Source organism: Delphinapterus leucas, chromosome X, assembly GCF_059928025.1.
Source record: "Delphinapterus leucas isolate spDelLeu-1000000601 "Yukka" chromosome X, BTC_Dleu_Yukka2, whole genome shotgun sequence".
NCBI classification, from domain to species: Eukaryota; Metazoa; Chordata; class Mammalia; order Artiodactyla; family Monodontidae; genus Delphinapterus; species Delphinapterus leucas.
Genome location: NC_143150.1, coordinates 116,389,647 through 116,406,652, shown reverse-complemented (window position 1 = coordinate 116,406,652; position 17,006 = coordinate 116,389,647). Strand labels below are relative to the sequence as shown.

Here is a 17,006-nt window from a genome sequence, read left to right as displayed (position 1 = left end):
TAAGTTGAGGATCTTGAGATGAGGAGATTATCCTGGATTACCTGGGTGAGCCCAATGTAATCACAAGGGTCTTTAAAAGATGGAAGAGGGAGGCTGAAGAGCCAGAAAAGGAGACATGACGACAGAGGCAGGGACACCAAATGCTGGGCAGAATGGGAGCAGCAGAAATGTTTACACTCTGGGAACACACATTGTGAAAACCAATAGGCATTCTCTTCTAAAGCTCACATCCTCTCTCCTTCAATGAATACAGCGTTCTCTCCTTCATTCATTAGTTTATTCGTCCACTCCTTTGTTGGGAACATGCTGGTACAACCACTTTCGAAATCCAGCAACTTGCAACCCAGCAAAATCACTCCTTGTCATACACCTTTCAAAAACGTATTTCACACGGGCACCTGGAGACATTGACCAGCATGGTGATAGGACGTCCATTCATAGTAGCAAAAATGGGAAACAATGCAAAAGTCCATCACCAGGGGAAAGGGAAAAGATACAATGGCACATTCAAACAATGGAAGATCAGACAGGGAAAAGAAATGAAGTACAAAATGAGAGACAGCAAGTCACAAGTCTCTGTGTGGTGTGGATGCCGGTTATATAAAACTAAAACCAAGCAAAACCAGACAATATGTTTTTAGGAGATACATATGGAAATGATCAAACTATTTCTTAAAAAGAAGGAAAAGATGATATTTTAAAAGGCTCCTGATGCTTGTGTCCTCCAGAGAAGGCAGGAGGAGAGGATGGAGCCAGAGCACATGTTGAGGGATGGGTGCCTGAGTACGTATTTTATACTGATGCTACACGCTGTCCACAGGACATGTGGTCTGTGTGTATCAAATATCCTATCAGCTTTCAAAACCGGTTCTAATGCACAGCACCCCCGTGAAAAGGTCTCAGAGAGCACTGTGTGAAGGAAGGATTCTCACATTGGTTCAAATAGAGAAGAGACAAGACAACCAAGTGAACTCAAAAGACTGCACCACAGCATGTGTGCCTTGCCGCCTCGTCAGCAACAATGGCATCACTGAAGCATGTCATTGTGTCTCTTATTAGTGTTGATTTGAGCTTTATTGGGTTAATTTATCCTTAATTTGTGAATCTGTTACAGGTTTATACTTCCAAATGAGCTAAAAGCAAAAGGAGTCTGTATCTAGTTAAGTGCCTATTTTTCAAGAAGCATCAATATTGAAAAGTTTAAGGTAATTAAAAAAGAATGAAATTCTGGCACACGCTTCAACATGAATGAACCTTGAAGACACCACGCTAGGTGAAATAAGCCAGACACAAAAGCACAAACACTGTGTGAGTCCACTTAAATGAGGTCCCTGGAGTCAAGCTCATAGAGACAGAAAGGAGAATGCTGGTTGCCAAGGGCTGGGGGGGAGAGGCAAACGGGGAGTTGCTGTTTAAGGGATATGGAGTCTCTGCTTTGCCAGATGGAAAGAGTTCTGTGGATGGATGGTGGTGATGGCTGTACAACAACGTGAATGTACTTTATGCCACTGAACTGTCCACTTAAAAATGGTTAAGATGGTAAATTTTAGGTTCCATATATGTTACCACAATAAAAAAAAAGACTTCAGTGGTAAATTTTCTGTTATGTATATTTTACTGCAATTAAGTAAATAAATAAAAGCTAATAAACATTTTTTAAAGTTCAAGGCAAAAGAGGGTTTCTTGGTAAATACTTCCCTGGTGAAGGGAACTTCAGCCTTACTCATTTGAGAAAGACTGTTCTCTTTGGTTTCTCTAGACCTGCAGTGAGGAGGGAGTTTCAGAGACACTGACTAACAACTGTTATCTCAGAGAGCTGTCTTCTAACTGGATGTGTGTTCCTCAAATGGATATCTTTCCTTCTTTGGGGAGAAACAAAACTTGTTCAAACAAACACCCTTTGGTTTAACTGCTTATTTCATCGTGTGGTTCGTGAAATGATCACATCACAATCTCCCACGCGACTAGGGAAATGAAAGTTAGCGAAAATGTGTCATTGAGATGAGCTTTAGATATCTCCAAGTCCCTCAGGTTATCGGATCTCACACCTAACAGGCGCTCAATAAAGACTTGTAGAATCTAACTGAATTCCAATATACGGCAGTACTGAATCAAGTGTCTTGTTTGTCCTGCCAGTGCAGGCCAGTTATGTTCATAATTTGAAACTGAAACAAAGGGAGAAAGGATACGGTACCCTTTAGCTACCAAGGTTTCCTAACACGTGTTATTATAAAGTTTAAAACTTTCACAGACAGTTGGCCTTGAAAGGGCATCATAAATATTCAGCTCCTTTGTGGCCAGGTACACGAGCAGGCATTTGACATGCACATGGTGGTTGAGGAACGAATGCTTTACACAGTGCTGTGCGTTAACAAAACTGATGCGTCAAGAAGGCAGGCTTCGAGATGGTTCTCCCAGCCTGGATCCTGGGGTTCTAGCCACCCTTATCTGATGCCCTTTGAAGCCAAAAGCCCAATTTTTTCAGGGGAGTGTATCACAATGACACAAAGCTAAGCTAGGAAATCACAGGACGGTTATCACAGCCACGACCTTTCCCTCGTCAGCATGGGAGTTGGACCCATATCCCAGCCAAACGTGAAGTCCCATTGAGGACACAGGGCCTTTGGGACGCAATTCTCCCTGTGGTTCTGGAAAACAAAAATCCCTTTAAAATACCAGTCTGGGTGTGAAGTGGAAGGAGGGAGGGAGGGAAGGGGGAAAGAAAGAGAAGAGAAGGAACCAAGTCCTTGAGGGTTTTACCTTTCACTGTGTATTCCCTATTCTCATGCCTGAGCACTGAACCAGGATTAATCATCTCAGAATGGCGTGATGAATACGAACGCGTTGTGGAATAGGAAAGCCCCACCAGCAGTCTCCTTCAGAGATGTCTCCCTCTCTCCCCTCTCTCTGTCTCTGTCACTCACACACGCGCGCGCGCGCGCGTACACACACACACACACACACACACACACACAGCATAGAAGGGATGATAAGCCATATGAGCAGAGTTTCTTGAACTAAAACTGAAAGCAAACACAGGAATGGCAAGTACCCTGCCAATGCACATGTAATGACTCTCATGGCCTTACCATCATATTCATCAGCATGGGCCACTCCAGTCATGTGGAGGCTACGGAAACAAAGAATGGATGTGGAATGTCACCCTGTGTACAACCCGATTTCCTTAAAGGATAAAAAGGAAAATAGTGTCCACGCCATCCTTACTTATAATATCAAGATTATGGAAGCAACCTAAATACTCAGATGGTAGGGAAATGGTTACATAAGTTAAGATTCAGGAACTCACATACTCAGCTACTACAAACACTAGCTTTGGAGATGACTATGAAGTAAAAACGAACAAACAAACAAAAGAACCAGGATGTACAATTATATATACTACATATATTAATATTATCCATATATTACATTATCTTCAAGTATATAGTAATAAGTCTAAAAAGACATACACCAAAATAAAATGAAAGTGGTTGTACTGGGGTACTGTATGAGGGCTTGATTTAAATTCTCTTACTTCCAGACTCCTTTGACTTTGCAGGGCTCTTAGGCATCGACATGGCCACCACCATGACCTCCCCTTAATACTCTGCCGTGTGGCTGGGACCAGAAGACATTATTTAAAGAGGATTTTACTGAGTCTAGAGGGTAACAGGAAGGGAAGAACTAGGCATACAGCAAAAAATAATAATAATAAATTTTCCCGCTTCCTATTTTCTAAACTCTATTATAGAGTCACTATATATTTATAACAAAAATTTTTTTCAAGGTTAGACAATATTGGAACTAGAATAAGACACACCCATCCTAGAATCTGCCCCTCCCCTCGGTCAGGGATGGAGCCCTCTATACCATCATAGGAGAAGAGGTTATCCTTTAAGACAACCGCCCTCAATGGCAGGGGAGCTGGTCACCCGGTCCCTGAGGAGTGGGCAGAAGCCCTTCCCGCACATCCTCATGTGGCCATCTTGACCTTAGACTGCACTGAATACACGAGCTTCACCCAGCTCCAGCAGCGCAAAGGAGGCGGTGCTATCAGCTGAAGATGCTGAGGCAGGGGCAGTACCATGTGGGCAGGGCTTAGAGGGAGAAATAGGAGGGCTGTGAGGCAGGGGGGATTTCAGGAGAGAAAGGGGCTTGAGGGAGAGAGTGTAGGCAGAGGGGGGCAAGAGACCAGAGAGGGAAGGGGGGTGTTCAAGGGAGAGAGCTGGGGGAGGGAGAGATGGGGGAGAGGAGAGAAGAGAGAGGGACTGAGGGAAAGAAAGAGGGGGAGAGAGGGGGAGTTTGGGGACAGAGGGGGATGGGGAGGTGGAGGGGTGGGAAGACAGGGAGGAGAAAGAGGAGGAAGAGGAGGGACTTAGTAGGAAGGGGGAGAAGCAAGTGGGGGGTGAGGAGGAGGGACTTAGTAGGAAGGGGGAAGAGCAAGCAGGGGGTGAGGCGGGGAGAAGGTGTGGACAGAGGGACCTGGAGGAGAAGGGGGACAGACACGGGGATGGGTGAGGAGGGGTGGGGAGGAGGGGGGAGGGTATGAGAAAGAGAGAGTGAAGGAGGGGGGGAGGGGCAAAACCGGGGGGGGGGGGGCCGAAGGGAAGTGGAGAGAGAAAGAGCAGGAGGGAGGGTCAGGCATGGGTGGGTGGGCAGTGAGGGGAGAGAGAAGGCTGGAGGGAAGAGAAAGTTGGGGAGAAATGGAAAGTGGGGGTACAGAGGTGTGGGGAGGGGTGGGGGAGGGGAGGGGACAGAGGAGAAAAAGAGAAGAGAGAAGGCGGGACGGCGGAGAGAGGCAGACAGCGGACACAGCAGCCACAGTCCCCTGCCCCCTTCACCGACATCACCCGGCTCCAGCGGTTAACTCACCAGGCCAGGCGGTGGCTGTTTTTCACGTCTTCATCTTTTCCTCCATTTAAAAACCCACAGGCTCCCTAAAAGAGCCAGACAATGTTACAAATGCACCCTGCCCCCTGTCACAAATGCATCGACCCCTCCAAGTGCCCCCAAAGTCACATCCACACTTTTTTAAGTGGTGCCAACTCAAAAGGAAAAACCAAGATCAGTCACACGACTCAGGGTCTCAAAGGGTAAAAACAGCCGTGATTTGCTCGGAAGCATATCGGTGCCCAGCAAGGCCAGGAGCCGCCCCTCAGGGGAGCCTTGTGAGGGGGACTCCAAAGGTGGCCGGATCACCCTTGAAGGCACCACCTCACACTAACCGCCCCTTTGTCAAGAGAAAGCCAGGAAAAGTGGGCACAGGGCACCTTCAGGTATGCTGGCTTATGGCTTTCAAGCATCCGCATGTAGAGCACCTGCCCCAGGAGTGGCCCCCAGACATCCCCATCCCCGAGGGACAGGGCTGCGTTCTGGTCAGGACTGTCCCAGCACCTAGCATTCACCTGGCACCGAGGAGGCCCTCCTTAAACACTGACACAGGACTGGAACCGGGCAGTCCCTTGCCTCACAGATGTGGGAGAACAAAAGCCACTTGTGTGTCTCCAGGGGGCGACACCCTCCATGGGGCTCGGAGTCACCCTAATGGGAATCTGGAACTGGGATCGAATCAAGTAACTCTGAACAAGAAGTTGGAACTGTGGCACGTACCCCGTGAGTGACTGCACAAAGAAAGGGGACAGTGGGCTTCCCTGGTGGTGCAGTGGTTGAGAGTCCGCCTGCCGATGCAGGGGACACGGGTTCGTGCCCCGGTCCGGGAAGATCCCACACGCCGTGGAGCGGCTGGGCCCGTGATCCATGGCCGTTGAGCCTGCGCGTCCGGAGCCTGTGCTCCGCAACGGGAGAGACCACAACAGTGAGGGGCCCGCGTACCGCAAAAAAATAAAAAGAAAGAAAAAAAGAAAGGGGACAGGGGCAGGGAGGAGAGATGGCAGAAGGGCACACCGGGCAGCTGGCCCATCCCTGGTTCTGGGACTCCTTGGGGCCTTTGGGCTACACGAGAGGCCCCTGTGGCCCCAGAATAAGCCCATTTTTCAGATTAGCAGGCTCTGCTTGGCTTCCTCACTTGAAGAAAGTCCTTACTACACACACGACATCGAAGTGGGAAGACATCTCCTAACTCAGTTCAGAAGTGAGGTCGAGATCGTGTAAGATCCAGGATCAAGTTTCTACCAGTTCAGCACCCAGCTCAGTTGAGATCAGGAGTGCACGGCAGAATTTCCTGGAGAACGCTTCCACAATCCACCTGTCTCCCCACCAAAGTCGGATGGGGAGAACCCAGGCACGGGGTTCCCATGCACATCCCCAGGGGAAAAGATCACCAGCTAGAAAGTCCTCCCATCGTCAATTAATCAAGAAGTGAAGTGGAGAGGGCGGGAGGATAACAGAAATACCTATCTGCTGGTATAGGCACCAAGTCTCCCTGGAAGAATTCACGGGAAATATCAACAGTATATGGGGAGAGTCACTGGATAGCCGGAGGACTGGGATGGGAAGGAGACTTTTTAGTGACCACTGTTCACCTTGTGAATTTTCAGTCATGTGGATGTATAACCTATTCTAAAAACTAACTCTAAAAAACAATTTAAACACTTCTCTGGCAAGCAGCTGCAGTGTCTCTGCCCAGCAAACATGAAACAGGGCAAACTACAGCCCCTTTCAAATTGTTTCTTCAACTGGTGACACACCTACCTGCCTTCTCCCCTCTCGACCTGCCCCCCACCCAAAGCTAACTACTTTCATTTCATTTCTTTCCCGACAAAGGTAGCAATTAAGCCAAAAAAAAAAAAAAAGGTCACTGTCAATTAACAAACACGTTGCCCAACCTGCCTTAGGTACCACTGATGAGCTAATTGACGGACATCTTTGGGTTTGCACCTCTGTGCTCCATCTAATATTTTATTGAGAACAAAGGGCCACTGAGAAATCACTGGTTAAATGGTGAAAACTGTCCCATTTTGTTCAAGTTGTCAAGAGGTTTTTGTGTGTGTGTGTGTGTCTGTGTGTGTGTGTGTTTTTAATGATCAAAATAGGAGAAAGGCAAAGCCCGTTTACAAAGTTATTCATGACCAGTGAATTTCGCCAAGTGAGCACGGAAACTACTCAAGCAGAAGGTAGCCAAAGGTAGCATCCAGAAGGGTCTGGCGCAGAAGATGCGGATCCACGGAGAAGCTGGCTGTGGGGCGGGGAAAAGCGAAGCCAGGGCAGACTTTCCCAGCTCTCATCCCAAACAAGGTTCAAGCACCTCCTTCTAGCCCCAGGCACAAAAATGAGAACTAGCTGGAATAATTAGAGAGGACACTAAACTAATTAAAGGCTTTTCACACAGGGAGTGGGCGTGCCATGGATAAAACTGGTGCAGCCCCACAGGACCAGACCTAGAACTGGGCCCCAAGTCCTCCAAGTCTAGAAGAGTCCAGAAAAATCTGGCAAAAACACAAGGGCTGATGTTTGAACACTGACTGGTAGGAAGTTGAAGTTTAAAGAGCTGGTATTTTCAACTGTTTATACATGCTGCACTTGGGTGCTTAAGGACTTAGATTTGTTATGCAAAATGAGTAATTAATCAGTACTAAAATATTTATAGTATTTAATCCAAGACACTGAGGAAGAACCAGCAGCATGAATTGGATAGCACTTCATCTTGCCGCTCTGTCCCCTGAGCCTGGGGACAGACCAGACTCCTGCAGTGGCCCCACCACTTCCCAGGCCACTGGAAGGAAATAAGCTGAGGCCTTTACTGGGCTTTTCTTGCCAACTGAATACCATTCAGGAAGGACAAATATCCCAGGATTTTTTGTTGTTGTTGTTATCAGTGTTTTTTCCTCCTGAGCCTAACTGTAAGCATAGTTTACTAGTGAGGTAAGGTCCACGAGCTCCATTTGGCTTTGTTTAAGTGTCCCCTAATGTACAGGACTGCCTGTAAGATGTTTACCCATAAAAGAACAATCAAGTTGAAAACCAAGCGCTCATCACCAACCAGTTGCTGGTGTACCTTTGCCAGCTGAAGGAACAGAAGCAAAGAAACGTGGCACTCCATCAAGTCTCCACGTGTGGATTCCAGAGACCAGTTTGGCACCGCAGTCTTTTCTCCCACATTTGAAATATTCTTAATGGAGCCCAGTAACTGCCAAGGAAGTTGCCGGAGCAACTAACTCACAAGTGCTTCAGGATGTAGAAAGAAAATCAGAATTCCCCCACAGGATGAAAGGGATGGAACCAACGGAGCTGTGTGGAGGGACAGAGCAAAAATGAAGTACCGCCCCAGAGGAAACATCAGCGAAAACCATTAAAAAACAACAAAACCATACTTTCTCTTTTCCTGTATTCCTTTGGAATCTTAACTGGGATCCTTGGGCTTCTACCATGTGTTCCCCAAAATGGCTGAGTGGTCCAGGAACCCCTCCAGGGGACACGGATCCTAACCTTCCAGTTAGAAACTCACAGGGAGGGGTGATGAAAAAGTTTTCGAAATAGATAGTGGTGCTGGTTGCACAACACTGGGAATGTACGTCATGCCACTAAGCTGTGTACTTAAAAATGGTTAGAACGGCAAATTCTGTTATGTATGTTTTACCATAATTTTAAACATGAATGTGGGGAAGATCCCACATGCAGCAGAGCAACTAAGCCCGTGCACCACAACTACTGAGCCTGCGCTCTAGAGCCCGTGAGCCACAACTACTGAGCCCACATGCTGCAACTACTGAAGCCCGCCTAGAGCCCGTGCTCTGCAAAAAGAGAAGCCACTGCAATGAGAAGCCCACACACCGCAATGAAGAGTAGCCCCCGCTCGCCACAACTAGAGAAAAGCCCGCGCGCAGCAACGAAGACCCAACGCAGCCAAAAATAAATAAATATTTAAAAATAAAAATGAATGTGATATACAAAAAAAATTGAATTGCACACTTTAGATGGGTGAACTGTATGATATCTGAGTAATATCTCAATAAAGCTGTTTAAAAAAACTTACCAGGGAAACAGGCTGCAGAAAGCACCTCACTGGGGGGAAGCGGGAGCCTGATAATTATTGAGCACCTATACAGGTGGCTGGCTCTCTCACATTGAAAGGGAGCTGGGTTCTGCAGCTGGGGGCTCATGTCACTTTGCCTCTCTGAGTCTCAGTTCCATCATCTGAGGGTGTGGGCCATGACTGCCAAGGGCCCTGCCAGCATTTCGGCTCCAGGGACCCATGCGTGGGTGGCAAAAGGACTCATCACCTGTCACCCAGCACATAAGCACATCCCCCTAGGAAGGCAAAACATCAGGGGAGCCACGCATGCAAGAAGCAAGTTCAACACCTTCACGACCCAGGTATGGACACAAGGGGGTCGAGAGCTGTATTAAGACACTTTCTACGCAAAGGACGAAACGGTGATGGTGAAGAAGTGCCAAAGAGTCCTGCTCTCCAGCGACTTCTTGGTTCATTCATAAAACAAAGGCCGTGGCCACAGGGGAAAACCTTATGCTCCAGAGCAGCTGAGGATGAAGGAAGGAAACGATGCTTTGACCATCTGTGTAACGCCCAGAGCAGGCTTCCCCAGCACTCGGGGCCGGATAACCGTGGTGGGGCTACCTGTGCCTTGCAGGACGTGGAGCAGCGTCCCTGGCCTCTGCCCACCAGATGCCAGTAGGCTCCCCCTTCCCCACCAGCTGCCACCTCCAGACACTGCCAAATGTCCCCCTGGGAGGGGGGAGTAGAATTGCCCCTGGTTGAGAATCACTGCCAGAGAGAATTTGCTATCTTAAACTTGTAGCTCTTTGTTGAAGCCATGTGACACATGTGGCACTACCCTTCTCACCCACTGCAGTGCAGGCCACCGTGAACTGTCAGCAAACAGACCTTGTCATCACGCTCTGCCTGGGGGATTTTACAGAAGTGCACACACACTCCTGGCGGCCAATAGCCTCAGAGATTTCAAACAGCAACTGTACTTGGGTGAAAGGGTTATTCATTTATTCATTCATTCATTAACATATGGCACTTACCGTATGCCAGGCAATGAGCCAGGGCAGTGTAGTTGGGGACACCCAGTCAGAGATGAACAGACTTAATACAAGACGAAGTGTTGTACAGAAACCTTTGGAACAGGCCTCAAAAGATGAATAAGGGGTGTGGTAGGCTGAATAATACTCACCCGCAAAATGTCCACATACTAGTCCCCAGAACCTGTGAATATGCTACCCTCCATGGCAAAAGGGACCTTGCAGATGTGACTAAGGGTCTTCAGATGAGGAGGGTGTCCTGGATTATCCGGGTGGGCCCAGTATATTATACAACGGTCCTTATAAAATGAAGGCAAGAGGGTCAGAGTAAGAGAGAAGGAGATGTGAGGACAGAAGCAGAGGCTAGAGTGATGAAGCCACAAGCCAAGGAATGCAGGCTGCCTTTAGAAGCTGGAAAAGGCAAGGAAATGATTTCTCCCCTGGAGCCTCCAGAAGGAAACACATCCCTGCCAACACTTTGATACCATCCCAGTAAAACGCATTTTAGATCTCTGACTCCCAGAAGTGTAAGATTATAAATTTATGTTGTTTTAAGCCACTGGGTTTGTAGTCATTTGTTAAAGCAGAAAGAGGAAACTAATACACGGACACTACAAGGCAGAGAAGAGAGTGAAATCTATTCCCCGTCAAGAGAATGACATGGGAGAGGCTCAGAGGCCTGAACAAGCATGGAACAGAAGGCAAGGGTGACTACTCAGCTTCATGAAACCTTTGCTAAGGCATTCAGGATGGAAAAGCATCTGCAGAACAGTCAAGGCATGGGGTCAATTCCAGAAACATTTGGGACTTGACTGCCCTTTGGAAGGGGCTGAGATAGGGGCAGGGGGAAGGAAGAAGAGGCAAGGCAATGAGCAGAATACCAATGGAAATGACAGGAAAGGTGGTAATACCCGCAACGACATGGGGAATGAATGAGTCAGGATGGGTGTTATGGAGGAGAAATGCTGAGCTCAGTTTGCAGCAGGCTGTGTTTGAGATGTCTAGGACACACCTGGGGGAAGTTAGCTAGGTGGTCAAGAATAATAATGAACTCAACCAATCTTAATTTTAGGCTTACCATGAGCCAGGCACAGGGACACAATGACCAAACAAATGCAGCTCATGCCCTCCTTAAACGTGGAAGAGAGAGGCAGAAGAATCAGTATCAGAGTGATACACTGAGAGAGACGTGACTGGCCCATTGCTGGCCTGGGAGGTGGAAGGGAGCCATGAGCCAAGCAATGTGGGAAGACTCTAGAAACTGGAAAAAAAAAACAGAAAAGGGGTTCTCCCCTAGGCCTCCAGAAGGAAGGCAGTCCTGCCAACATCTAGATTTTAACCTGATGAAACCTTGCTGGACTCTGAACTCCAGAACTTCAAGATAATAAACCTGTGGTGTTTTAGGCACCAAGTTTGTGGTAATTTGTTACAGCAGCAATTGGAAGCTAATACAGGCGACCAGGTATAGAAAATCACAAACAAATATCAAAAACCCTCATAATGCTAATAATATATTTTTAATGCCCCTTGTAAAGATGATGGAGGGGAAAAAAGGGATGATGGGAAACACCTGTGTGATACTCCAAGTGACTAACACTGAGATGGGCCAGCTAGCGTCACTAATGCCCAGGTGCTGGAGGTGGTTTGGCTTGGACTGGATTCATGGATGAATCAACACTGAACTGTTCTAGTAACTCCAGGAGAGGCTTGTTCTGAACTAGGAGCACATTTTTTTCTCCTTCTCTGAGGTCTTATGTCACTTATAACAGCATCTTATTTTATGACCAGAGTGCCCATGTACCCGCGCTCTCTGGACCTCAGCTTTCTCATCTGCAAGGCAATGAGGTTCTACACTTGACCTTCACCACGCATCAGAACCCTCTGGAGGGCTCATGAATACACAGATTTCTGGGCTCCACCCTCAGAGTTGCCCACTCAGTGGGTAGAATTGGGGCCAGAGAACTGGTATCTCTAACAGGATCTGGGGAGGCTGAAGCAGCTGACCAGGGGACCACATTCTGAGAACCACAGCATTAGAGACCCTCCTTCTCTCACACTGAAAGGATTCCAGTACTTTGCTGCCCTGCACCTTTCCCATTAAGGGCCGTGCTGCTTCTTGGTTCTCAGCAGCTTGTTCTGTTCCTCTGGATCTATCCCGGGTAGAGCATGTGAGTTGTCCATTCTCTGAATGCTGAACAACAGTCCCCAGACTGGAGCTGGCCGATGTTAAGGAAGTCACCCCCGAATATACCTAGATAGCCACTCTCCCCACCCTACCACCTCCTACTCGCTGCCCCCACTCATCACGTACTTGACAAGACCACTCGGTAATCATGTCAAAACACGGACAAAACAGGAACTTGTCCAAACCACCCCAACGTCCCTGGGTCCTGGCTCCTAGAAGAGACTGCTGCTTCTTCACCAATCCCAGCCTTTGTCTGGTTTTCCCCGCTTCTCGTGTAAGAAGATTAAGACGCCTGATCAGGACTCACCCCTGCTTCCTGACAGCATCCAATCCAGAGCGACACCCGGCTTCCTTAAACGCTCCCCAAAGCACCAGACACAGGCCCCACTGCTACGTGTGGTCCTTCCTGACCCCCTCTCGCTGTGATGCCCCGCGGGTCCCCATGGTACACGGCTGTTCCACTGCAGGTGCTCCTGAGGGGGGGCGGGGAGATGGAGGGCAGTGATGGCTCCTAGCCAACTTGCACATTTCAACTCAAACACAGTCTCCTCAAAGACACTGTCCTTACCCCTCTGCAGCCTAAGTCAGATCCCCCCTCTCTAATCTCCTTTCAGGAGACCCACCTGGGCTTATAATTACACATCGTTGTAAGTACTGCACTCAAGCCTACCTCTCCCACTAGACTGAGAAGCCGAAGCCGGCAAGTCTGTGTGTGCTGTGCGCCTGCCGCTGGCACAACACTGGGCACAAAGCAGGAGGTCAATAAATATTGGACGGATAGATGGATAAATGGATGAATACTGACCACTGTGTGCCACTGACTTTAAAACAATTACAGGGACTTCCCTGGTGGTGCAGTGGTTAAGAATCCGCCTGCCAATGCAGGGGACATGGGTTCGAGCCCTGGTCCAGGAAGATCCCACATGCCACGGAGCAACTAAGCCCATGCACCACAACTACTGAACCTGCGCTCTAGAGCCCGCAAGCCACAACTACTGAGCCCGTGTGCCACAACTACTGAAGCCCACGCACCTAGAGCCCATGCTCTGCAACAAGAGAAGCCACCACAATGAGAAGCCTGAGCACTGCAACGAAAAGTAGCCCCCGCTCGCTGCAACTAGAGAAAGCCCGCGTGCAGCAACGAAGACCCAATGCAGCCAAAAATAAATAAATAAATATATATTTTAAAAAAAAAACAACAATTACAAATACGAAGGTTAATCAGAGAATGTCAGTAACACAAGAAGAACTGAAGCCATCTGAGAAGAAATAAGTAAGGTCTGTGCAACCAGGAGGGCAGCAAGGCTTTGCCCCAGCCATGATGGATGGAAGGTAGTAAAGTAAAGGTCATGATTGATAAAGGTGGAGTCTTTTCTTCCATTTCTAACTGGAGCCTGTTAGTGGAGGCAAACGTTATACTCATTTTAGCTTTAGCTGATTTAGCATAAAGCAGTCTAGCACCACCAATACGATACAGTGCTAACGACAGTCCAAACTTTGTTGTTACTCTGGAATTCTTTCAATGGAAATCCTTCGCTGGGTTTGCACATCCTCCACGACTCACAAATTTCACTGGTAATAATTATTTGTGCAGCTGTAATTACAAGACCCTTTCCCTGCATCTGGCACTGAAGGCATCTCCCCGCAAACTCAGATGGCACATTCTGACTGGGCTTTTGTAAGAGGCCATTCATTTCACAGCTAACTGGCTTCATTTCAGTGTTAGAGATTTGATACTTTGCAGTTGTTTTTCAGGTCAAAGACTATGTAATACAGCTTTACTGTGTTATCCATCAAGGGAAAAATCCTTATCAGACCCGGTAAGAATGGAAGTATATCAAATTGATAAACTGGACAAATCTTCTGAAAACCAAAGAGATACGGGAGACTGGGGAAGGGGGGTGTGCCTGTGTGTACACACACACCTGCTTCAGAAACAGCACTGTTAGGTGTCTCCACTGGAAGACATGCAGAATAAATTGTTAAATACCTGTACTTCATCACAAATACACTGCTGAAGATGCTTAAGAAAACAGCACGTGATCTTTAGCCCCCAAACTACTACCAGCATCTCAAATCCCACTCTAAACATTTTCATGAACTAAATGACGGCATCCATTTTACTCTTAGCGCCTCAAAGTATTAACACCTGAAATAAATGAAAATCACTTTCGGCGCCCCCCCCCCCCACACACACACTCTGTAATAGTTACAGTAAAAAAAAGACTAAGCCGGGCTTCCCTGGTGGCGCAGTGGTTGAGGGTCCACCTGCCGGCGCAGGGGACGCAGGTTCCTGCCCCGGTCTGGGAGGATCCCACGTGCCGCGGAGCGGCTGGGCCCGTGGGCCATGACCGCTGAGCCTGCGCGTCCGGAGCCTCTGCTCCGCAACGGGAGAGGCCACAACAGTGAGAGGCCTACGTACCGCAAAGAAAAAAAAAAAAGATTAAGCCTGAAACGACTATAAACTGCAGAAGCACTTTCTAATTTTCCTAGGAGGTTCTTGATAATGAAAACAGTTCAGACTTGAATGATAAACAGGTCTGTTTCTTCTTAAACAGAACTCCATCCTCTCCCCCACTGAGATACAGAAAACAGAGTCCAGCCACAGGAGAAGACATTTGGATCTAACATCTTTTTGTGTGTGCAACCCTTTAGGTGACCCACCCAAAACGAAAGGTGATCAAAAGAGCATTTTTGGTTACCTCAGGAGAAACCAATCTGTTGTGAAAGTAACGGGTGATGTTTAAAGTATATACTTCGTTAATGAACTAAATCATCTTATTAGGTGCCAAAGCAAAACAAGAGCGCCAAGCTAAGTGTTCTGCCTTCCATAGAGTAGGAGGGTTTCCTACCTCCTCATTCATTCACTCATTCATTCATTGATTCAATAAATATCTATTTAGGGCCTGCTCTGTGCCAGGTACCAAAGAAAACAGTGCTGAGCAAAACAGTGCAACACAGCAATGTCCCCATGGTCATGGAGCTTACAGTAGGAGACAGAAATGTTAAGCTCAAATAAATATGTAATACTGCCAATTTTTTTTAAGGAGAAAGGGTAACAGAAAGGAACTGATTTAGACTGGGAGTGGTGCAGGGATCAGAGAAGGGCACTGAGAAAAAAGTGACATTGAAGTTGAGAGGCCGTCAGATCGTCACCACTTTGGAAAAGGATAACGATTTATGGCAAATGACCACAAATGGGATTTGAACTTTGCCTGTCAACAACTGACAGGGTTAAACCTCCCCACTTCCAGTGCATCTGTCTTCACGAGCCTCCCAAGACTGCTGGCCGATCACTGTCTGACTCGCCTACCTAAATCCTATGACCTGAACACAGAAAGGTCTCACTTCACTATGATTTATTATAATCTACAGTCTTCCTATGCTTGGCCTAGAAACACCCTAAAGTAATCTGCCAGAGGCATGAAAACAGATTGGCTGCCAGCAAGAATATTACCTGGGTGAGCCAAACATTAGCCCTGGCACTCTCAAGCCCATTGCCCAATAAAGTGCCAGGTCCTCTGGGCAACGTGGCTCCAATACTCCTGGGTCTATACCAGATGGGACCCAGGGGGCCTCACAGTTAGTTGCCTACTTGGAACTGATCTTCGACCAGTAAATCAAGGACTAAATCACCGTTTCCAGTTCCCCAAGCCTGCAGACTTAGAGGATGTGGGAAGTGGCCTTTGAGCATCACCGAGCGGAGAGCTTGCCAGGCTGGAGGAATGCAGGCTGGCAGAGAGGGGGTCAGGGCTGGGAGGAAGAGGGACGCTAAGGGAGGCGGGTCAGGCGCTCCGGACCCAAGGACCGCACGCCAGGGCGGGTACTGGGGCGTTTCCCGCCCCCCCCACCACGTCATCCCCCCGCAAAGGCACCCGGCCCCCGGCCGCCCCGAGACCCCGCGATTCCGGCTTCCCCTGCGGCGAGGCCAGGCGGGCACATCAAGCCCTGCGCAGGGCCGGAGCCCACCAGCTTCTGGTACCTGCGTCCCCAACGCAGAGGAAGGCGCGCCGGGGGCGAAAAAATGGCCAAAACTCTCCCCGCCCACCCGAAAAGCCAACCACACCCCCCGCATCCCTCAGCCCCAGCCGCCCCGGGCCGGCCCCCGCGATCCTCCGCCCAAGCCCCCGCGGGGTTCCCGTCGGCGCCGCTCGGGCTCGGCAGAGACGCGGGCGCGAGTGGGAGTGAATGGGGGGTGCGCGACGCAGGCAGGATGCCCACCGCGGTGTCACCCGCTGGGGCCCTGCTCCCGGGGCGCCCTCCTCGGCTCCGCGGTCCCGGGACAGGCGCGCCGCCCAGGCTGAGGTGGGCACCCGGGCGCCCCCCACTCACCCATTGGCGTCGAGCCGGGCCTGGCCGCCGAGGCAGCGTGAAAGTTAGCGGAGGCGGACGCGGGGGTCGGGGCGCCGGGACCCGGGCGCGGGAATCGGGGAACCGGGATGTGGGCGCAGGGATAGGGACGCGGCGGCGTCTGGGCCGGCTTCTTCCTTAGTAGCGGCGGCCGCGGCGGCTCAGCGCCGCCCGCTGCTGCCTCTGCTGCTGCTGCCGCTGCTGGCCCGGGGCGACTCCTGCTGCTGCTGCATCGCGGCCCGCTGCGCCCGGCTGCGCCGGGTTTCCTGCTCCCCGCCAGTGGAAATTGCGAAAAAAAAAAAAGCGCCGCCCAGCCCAGCGCCCGGCAGCAGCGGCCGCGCCGCCCGCTCTCCCCTCCTCCTCACCGCCGCCGCCGGCGCGATGCTCCTGCGGCTCCGCCTGCCGGGGACGCGCGACCGCCGGGGCGGGGGCGGGGCCTTCGAGGGGCGGGGCCTTCGAGGGGCGGGGCCTTCAAGGGCGGGGCTGGCGCCCGGGGCGCCCCTGTGACTGCTGCGCTCCGGCGCCC

General features: G+C 49.7%; 1 protein-coding gene across 3 annotated transcripts in view; it reads right to left on the bottom strand.

Annotated features, from left to right (window-relative positions):
* Positions 1-16,752, bottom strand: part of SH3KBP1 (SH3 domain containing kinase binding protein 1) — a 343,295-nt gene extending 326,543 nt beyond the window's left edge. Inside the window, exon 1 of one of the 3 annotated variants that reach the window (XM_030763169.2) lies at positions 16,463-16,752. In XM_030763169.2, the coding sequence (XP_030619029.1) occupies positions 16,463-16,466 (4 nt within the window). In that variant the 5' untranslated portion in view covers positions 16,467-16,752. The remainder of the gene's footprint in view (positions 1-16,462) is intronic. The other 2 variants (XM_030763171.2, XM_030763168.2) reach the window with 2 other exon arrangements.
* Positions 16,753-17,006: the final 254 nt, after the last annotated feature.